Genomic DNA, 7,657 nt, shown 5'->3' with positions numbered 1-7,657 from the left:
TCGAAACCATGGCAGCTCTCAGGTAGAATGGGTAAAACACAGCTTGAGCTGGACCTAATGCAATTCTTCCTAAACTAGTGAAGCATGGAGCATATTCGACCATTGTTCGCAAGTTAATTTGAAATTTGCACGGCTGATCGCAAGGAAGAAAGGGAAGAAGGTTCTCTGTGCACGTGATAAACCACATTCTCTCCCAGCCTTTCGATAGCCTTCAGAGAGAAGTCAAAGCAGTTAGCGGAGCAGAAACCTTAAACTGCCGTTAACAAATGTTTGAAAGTGACACGCGTGTATTGCGCTACGAAGTTGTGCGAAAGGTCCGGCTGCAAAGGGTTACACGAGTTATTCAAATATTCCTGCCTACCATTTATCCCACCTCGCTAATAACTTTAGCGAAGCGACCATTGGGCCCGCTTTGATTTGAAGCCGCTAAGGCGGAAAGCACAGGTGAGTTTGGTTGTGTGGTTTTCTAGGTGACTTTTTTCGTTTCCAGCTTCTTTTAATGAACACGTTAATACGATTAGAGAAAATAGGAGGACGTGTTGCAGTTTCGTGGTGTCTGACCCGTTCATGCAGTGAACGCACCAGAGTGAAGTTGCTGTCGTCGTGTTACCCACTGATACGCAAAATACGCCGCGTTTGCACCTGCACACTCGATAGTGATGTTTATTTTGATAAAGTATGTTACTCATCAGATTTCTTTTTTCTCTTGCTGCCTCGGCAAGGCGGCCAAGGCGTAAGGCGAAGAGTTTCGACAACGCGCGTGGCTGAGCTGCCGCAAGGGAAGAACCGATACGCACGAATGGTGTATATTCAACAAAGTAGGCAGTACGCTACGAAATGCATCAATGCAGGTTGGGGCTTCATCACAACCAGCCCACCGGATTGTGAGCAAACTGACCACCGTGGCAGGTGGCATTTAATTAATTGATTGGCCGAGAGAAGTTGACCAGGAGAAGCAACCTGTATCGCACAAAAGCCCCACCGATGGCAGCACCTGCCATTACAGGGCCATCACTTAACCGCTCCACCACTGCGCCAGATTGCCCTGCAGTGGGCGTAGTCAGCCTGATCATGATGACGATGATGATGAGGCATCGACGAATGTAAAGTCGAGAATGACCAATTGCGCATATATAGACATCGACCCTTAAGCTATCACGTCGTATCCTTAAGGCGGAGCTTAATTGTTCCCTCCAATTTTTTTTTTACTTTTATTTTTGCGTAGCCAGTGCCACCTCTCTAAACGGTTTCCAAATTGCCGGTGAGGTTTGAACGGCGGAGATGTGGATGTGGCGCTGGTAAGCAGGTGTGTTCGGAGCGCGGAGAGGGAGAAAGAGGTATGTAACTTCTATTTTCCTGTTCACGCCCGAGCCTTCTCAGTCGCCAGTTTGATGGTTTGATGGACACTATATTGGGCTGGAGGCGCGGACGCGTAAAGGCGACAGAGGTCGACGCAAATTCGGCGAACGTTGGTGACAGTCAACGATCTAAAGATTCCACGTCTTCGAATACCGTGTTCTTTGCAGATGCTCTACCTAGGAAGCAAGATACACGGTGGTTTAAAAGCGCGCGCACCAGAAAGCTAACAGCCCGAATCCAATTCGTATTGAGGACTTCGGTTCGAATTAGGTTGCCTTAGTTGGCTATTGCTGGACGTGAAGTCAGGGTAGTGCAGCCGTAGGGCGACCGTGCCTGATCCGGGAACTTGAAGAGGTAAAAAACAACGCAGCGACGACGCACAAGAGCAAAGAAAGAAGGACTAGCACTGGCTAACAACATAACATAGTATGACTAACATAATACCTCGTTAAAAGGTCCAATCGTCAAACCTTGCGTTACATAACAGAGACTGCACCCTGAATAATATCTCGGGTTGCACCGATAAGAAAATGTGCACACCTCTTTCCCATGAGACAAAAGTTATTTGCAGGCATAGGGAAAAATTAACAAGGGAACTGTGTGAGGCATATCACATCCACGTGAATGCTGACGCGTGTGTAAGCACAGTAGTAAAAACGTACAAGGCAGGCACGACGTTGTGACAGACTGTGAGATTAAGTATCTTGATTGCCATTATTAGAAGTGCCTGCGAAGAAGCTTTCGTCCTGGTCGTTTTTTTGTAGAGTATTAATACCTGTTTTTTTTTTTCGATAAACCTCAGTTGTTAGTCAGCGCTTGTCCTTCTTCTTTCTTCTGTCTTGTCCGTCGTACAGAAGTGTCCGTCGTAGCTGCGCTGTTTTTTACCTCATCAATATGCACCAACTCGCTCAGTTTCCGTTCTCCTGCAGGTCATATTCGGAAACTTTGAACATGCCTGCATAGGTAGTAGGAAGATGTGCACATTTTTAATGTGATAACATCAAAGTGCACGTCACGAGCAAAATCCACCATCCTGTGTCACTAAATTTGCTGATTGGTCGAGAGATGTCCCGTGACCCTGTGACGTCATTACAACCGGCCCACCGCGGCAGGTTGCAACCTTGCCACCAGATTGTAAGCAACCTGCCCCCAAGGCAGGTGGCAGTTAAATTAATGATTGGTTGTGAGAGGTCACGCGACCTTGTGATGTCATCACAACCTGTACACGTGACATATGTGATGTAGGCACCGCCACAGAATAGTCGGTACATGCTACTGCAGCTAGCAGTCCGGATATGCCGGATGATGGACCGACAATTGCAAAGAAACTCACGGAAACATGTAAAGAAGTTGCAACAAAAGCTGCGACAAAAGTGACAAATCTAGTGCTCCCGCATTCCGATGATAAGTGATTAAAGCGGCCCCATACTCGTTTTTTTTTTTTTTGCCACATAAAGACATAACGATACCAATTGAATTCCGCCGCATTGCGCATAAAGTTATCGCCGGCTCTCTTTACTTTTCGTGTCACGAACCATGCCCTGAAAAGCCATAGATTCCATGCCATAAAAGGCATATGCCTTTTCTATGCCATAAAAGGCATAAAAAAGGCGTAGATTTTGCAACACACAATGGACAAAGATATCCACAGATACGATGGCCCTCAAACAAATGTTATCTCGCTGCTGATTCACGACCACCTGTTGCCGTGAGTAGATGAAAGAGAGCCATGCCCGCATAACGCCGCCTTTCGATTCGTGAACAGGTCTGCCGGCGGCTTCAGAGGTGAGTCAGTCTTGGCATTTCATGTTTTGCTTTACAGAAAGCATCCACGATATCTGCTGTGCAGATAAGTGCTTTTAAAAATCAGATAGTGCTCGCTGTTCTCCCATGTAGTGACCTTTTCAAGGATTGTGTACAGCCTTCCAAGTTCGCTGCTACGTTTAAAATCAGCTTCCTGCTCCCAATGGCCAAAAAAAAAAAAAATTTAGTTTCTCGCGAGTCGCCAAGAGATTATTTGTAAATTTTATTTAAATATGTATCCTCCACCTATTGTGCTAAATATTCGTCACAACATGTCGCGTGAAGGCATATCAACCGATAGCAAAGAGTATAAAGAGCAGTCATAAAGAGAACTGTCGGGCGTGCAGCTACAATTTTTTTTTATTTATACATCTGTTCGAACACCCAGGCTTCAGATCATAAATTTGATTAATACATATTAATATTATATAATATATTTATTATTTGATTTTATTTGCCCTCCGGCTGCCGTTGTAAACGGAACTTGGGGCCAGTCTAGCTGCCTTCTTTGCGGCTTTTTCTCCTCGTTTTCCACCACAACCTTGTACCTCCTTGTTTGTGGAAAAAATCAAATCAATCACTCAATCAATCAATCAAAGCCTCCTTCTCAACAACCGGTAATGCGAGGACGAAGTTTTGACAGCTTCAAGGGAGGAATTGGCGGGCCAGTTGGGCAAAGCTTTGATAACTTGTTGGGTGCTGGAAACGCCTGAAAACAGTGGCCTGCAGCCATCAAGTGACCTTGGCCTTTTCAGAGGCCAGCAAGCTGTCAAAGCTTTGTCCTCGCATTTGGGATAGTTGCGAAGGGGGTCGTAAAAAGAAACATGGGAATGCTTGCGTGAACTACGCCATGGGAGTGGTGTGCATCATCCCCCTTTCATGCGGACATCATATCTGGGATAAACTGGCCTCTGTGCTAATGACCGCTTATGGTTATGCAAAAATTTAGAAAACAATGACAAAAACGCAGATCTTGAGCTATATTGTGCTGCGTGTGTGAGCACCTCTAGGGCAACATCTGAGAGTAGCAGTATTGGGACGGAAATGAAAAGGCGCGGCTTCTGTTAGAGGCATATCACATAAAAAAAGTTATCTTTTTAATCGCTTTTTAGCGCTTGTCCTGTGTTTTGCTACCCTTCGTCCCCGTTTTTCGCGCTGTTATTTTTGAAAATGTATCCCCAACTCGCCCGCCTAACTATCGTGTTAAAAAGTTATCTGATCGTTGCGTAAGTGCTACCGCTTTACGTCTGCATTCTGCATGAATGCGCATTTTAAATTTCAGTCTGTTAAAAAATGTGGTTGCTGGATATGTGGGCTTCAAATGCCCCTCTCCGCGCATGATTGCATATCATTTTATATACGCTATGTATGATAACTTGATGAACAGTCGTAGTTGGGCTGATGAATGTGTTATGTGGCTTCTCTTGTGTCCCTTATCTAGTTTTTGCGCTGACGTGCTCACGCATAACTCCTCGTCACGGAAACCTCCCCGCAAGAAACCTTGAGTTGCTTCGCAAATAAGAACTATATTCAGGTAATCATTGGACTTCTATATGCTGCTAGCTGCGCCGAAAATTACAAAAAGGAACTCTCGCCAAGGTCTAACATACCTGTCCGCCTGTTTCATTAAGTCTGACCGCGAAGATAACAAGCTATATTTAAGTTCTGCTGCCAAGCCTATGTCTAAATATGAAAAAGGAAGAAGGGAAAGAACCCATCGTTTGTTCCGAAGTCGATCCTGATGTCCTCCATCCCCATCGAAAACAGAAGAACTCCTGGTCTCCTAAACATATTATCAATAATCCCTCGTGCTAAGCGCACTACGGGATGGAGGGACCCGTAATTTTCCAGTGTTAAAGGTCCTATAAAAAGCGCTCGCTGTAAAATTGAAGCCGAAAAGCTTTCTTATTTAGTCTCTCAAGAATGCGCAACGCATCGCAACTGTAATCGCGGGTTTGATCCCTGTCACAGCGACCGTATGTAGATGAATGCGAAATAGAAAAAAAAAATGTCAGTGTGTTGTGCGATGTCAGTGCACGCTAAGGAACCACAGGTAGCGTAAATTAATCCAGAGCCCTCCACAGCAGTATTCCTCATACTGCATGTGTAGTTTCGGGGAGTTAAATCCCACAAATCGCAATTCAGTTTTCGTTTGCATTTTGAATTCAGCTGATTTTGATCCGTTAAAGTTCCAGCAAGGTGCCAACTGAGGCTAGTTGGTTATACATACTGAAGGTCTTAATGTCCTTCTGCTTTCGCATTCCAGTGGTAGCATGCCAAAAAAAAAGTTGTTTTTTTTTCGCTTTGGCTTTCCACAACAGTAGCAGTTCACAAGATAAAACCTGATGATAACTCTCGCCCGCAGCCTTTTTCTGTGCGCAGTTGTGTGCCGTGTTTGCAATTATTGTCCGAATCTAGCCATATTTTTCATTCTCTTTCCTCTGCCGCCCCCTTAAAGAAAAGCAGCGATGTCGACAACATCACAGAAGCACCGAAACTTCATCTCTGAGCCTATGGGAGACAAGAGCGTCACAGAGCTCGCTGGCATCAACGGCGACCTCGGAACGAAGCTGAAAGACAACGGCTTTGGTAAAGTAAGACTGCCGCCGGGTTTCTAAACTAGGCGCGCACCTCATCACGAACTTGGCCATTAGAGACTGCTTTTAGCTGGATGAACAAATATGCCTGTGGTGTACCTGCTATTGCATCATCAATATTCTTCATCAGCCCATCCACTTCCACTCGGCACAGAGGCCTCTGCCACCGATCTCTGAGTAACGCTGTCCTGCCCATCTTTCATTATATTCGTGATATTGTATTTCCAGTGCTTCAATGTTTAGTGCGATAATTTTTATTTTAAAAAATTCAGTTAATGAATATCAGCCTTAAAGGTGCCCTCAAGAGGAATCCTACATCGTCCTTTTACCGCGGGAACTCGATCTACATGTTCCGAGCATTCTTAGAAAGTGCGAATGATTATCTTGAGCAGCTACTGTCTCAAATGAGCCACGCCTGTTAGTGTGAAATGTTCTCTTGTCCTAAACGGTACCGGTAGCTGTTTGTGAACGTGGAGTCAGAGTCGATGGTATAGAGACAGACGTCCGAAAATAAGACCTCAGTATTTGCTGCGGGTTAATGAGGTCGCCACTGTCGCTTGATGTTTCAGGCTTACGCTGTCCTTGGTCAGTTCCTCTTGCTGAAGAAGGACGAGGATGTGTTCAGCCTTTGGCTGAAGGACTTGATGGGAGCCAACAGCAAGCAGGCGAAAGACTGCTACCGGTGCTTGAACGAGTGGTGCCGGGATTTCTTGTAAACGTCGGGCACTGCCCGCATAGAGCTCTGCGAGTCTTACCGAGAGGGAAAACAGGTGCCGCTGTCTCTTCGAGTTCCTGGAAGAGCGCTTCATCTGCACGGGGCAATTCCCGCAGAGTTCATATTCAGCTTGGCTAGTCTTTGACCGGAAAAGCAGATTCTGCTGAATCTAAGCTGTGCCACGGTGTTCCCCATGCATTTGGTCTTAATAAAATTCTGAGAACTGCCAGTAGACGATTTGTCTAATACAAATCAACAGTTTCGCAGGCGTGGAAGCCATGAAAACGCGCTTTGGATAGAAAGCTGTATCTCAGTTACATTTGGTACATGTACTGCTATCTAGTGAGTGCGGTCTAGGTTTTATCTTTTTCGTTCTCGTGAGAAAGGTGCAAAAAAAGACGGAAAACAGGGCGAGCACGCCTTACGGTGACGTATGAATAGGGTAAACGGATCTCACGTGCGTTTTGAACATGTAACAATGCATCTTTAGGCACTTACTAACACTGGTAACATTGCTACCTGAACACAGGAGGTGTGTGTGTCCTACATGCACACGGTATACAGAGCATCGCCCAGCACACAGCCATATATTTCAAAATCTGAACATGTTTTTTCACGTTTCTGCACCAAGATCATCACAACTTAAGCGTTCGAAAAAAATACGACAGCGTAGTTTATACCCTAGGCCTCAGTGTGGAAAAGGGCGTTTTTAACTTTTTAATAAGTTTAATTCAAGTTTTGGTTCAGCATTAATCGCATGAACAAAATACCAGAGCAAAAAGAGGAGGTTTACTTCGAAGAAAGTCGCATTCGTAGAATTTGCCACAAGTTATCGGACACGCGCAGGCCAAGACAAACACCAAATTTGCATTTGTCGGCATTTATTATGGGTGAGCGATCACAGCCCCACTTTTCCCTCTAGGTAAGCGCAGGAACCTTTAGGACGGCTCTGTTCTGATTTTAGACGCGGCGTCCGTTTTGACGCTCTTGTTCATTACTTTGCTTTTTACACTGGAACATCCTGCAAGGAACAACACCCTTTACTGCGTTCTCTTCAGTCGCTACCACGGTGTAAGAATATATGTATTCTTATAACATGGTCGCTACCTATCTTTCATGCACCCGTTGTATCGCGGTCTCTTCTGTTTCATCATATCTCAATAAAACAATTCAATTGGCAGTT

At 45.2% G+C, this 7,657-nt stretch overlaps 1 protein-coding gene across 2 annotated transcripts; it reads left to right on the top strand.

Annotated features, from left to right (window-relative positions):
* Nucleotides 1-3,053: 3,053 nt before the first annotated feature.
* LOC149335006 (barrier-to-autointegration factor-like) lies at nt 3,054-7,657 on the top strand. 2 transcript variants are annotated; one of them, XM_089553718.1, is made up of 4 exons: nt 3,084-3,144; nt 4,604-4,696; nt 5,621-5,756; nt 6,329-7,657. In XM_089553718.1, the coding sequence occupies exons 3-4, from the start codon at nt 5,631-5,633 to the stop codon at nt 6,473-6,475; spliced, it is 273 nt and encodes a 90-aa protein (XP_089409844.1). In that variant the 5' UTR covers nt 3,084-3,144; nt 4,604-4,696; nt 5,621-5,630; the 3' UTR covers nt 6,476-7,657. The 2 variants fall into 2 exon arrangements, with proteins under 2 accessions (XP_089409845.1, XP_089409844.1); XM_089553719.1 differs by lacking the exon at nt 4,604-4,696 and having other exon boundaries at nt 3,054-3,144.

The sequence above is a fragment of the Amblyomma mixtum genome, chromosome 7 (genome assembly GCF_055824585.1).
Source record: "Amblyomma mixtum isolate Tamu chromosome 7, ASM5582458v1, whole genome shotgun sequence".
Classification (NCBI taxonomy): domain Eukaryota; kingdom Metazoa; phylum Arthropoda; class Arachnida; order Ixodida; family Ixodidae; genus Amblyomma; species Amblyomma mixtum.
This window is presented reverse-complemented; position numbering and strand designations above follow the sequence as displayed.

Excerpts from the sequence above, each read along its gene's own strand:
- LOC149335006 (XM_089553719.1), top strand. The coding sequence starts at position 5,631 with ATGTCGACAACATCACAGAAGCACCGAAACTTCATCTCTGAGCCTATG. Across the intron at positions 5,757-6,328 it reads AAGACAACGGCTTTGGTAAA|GCTTACGCTGTCCTTGGTCA; the intron begins GTAAGACTGCCG and ends TTGATGTTTCAG.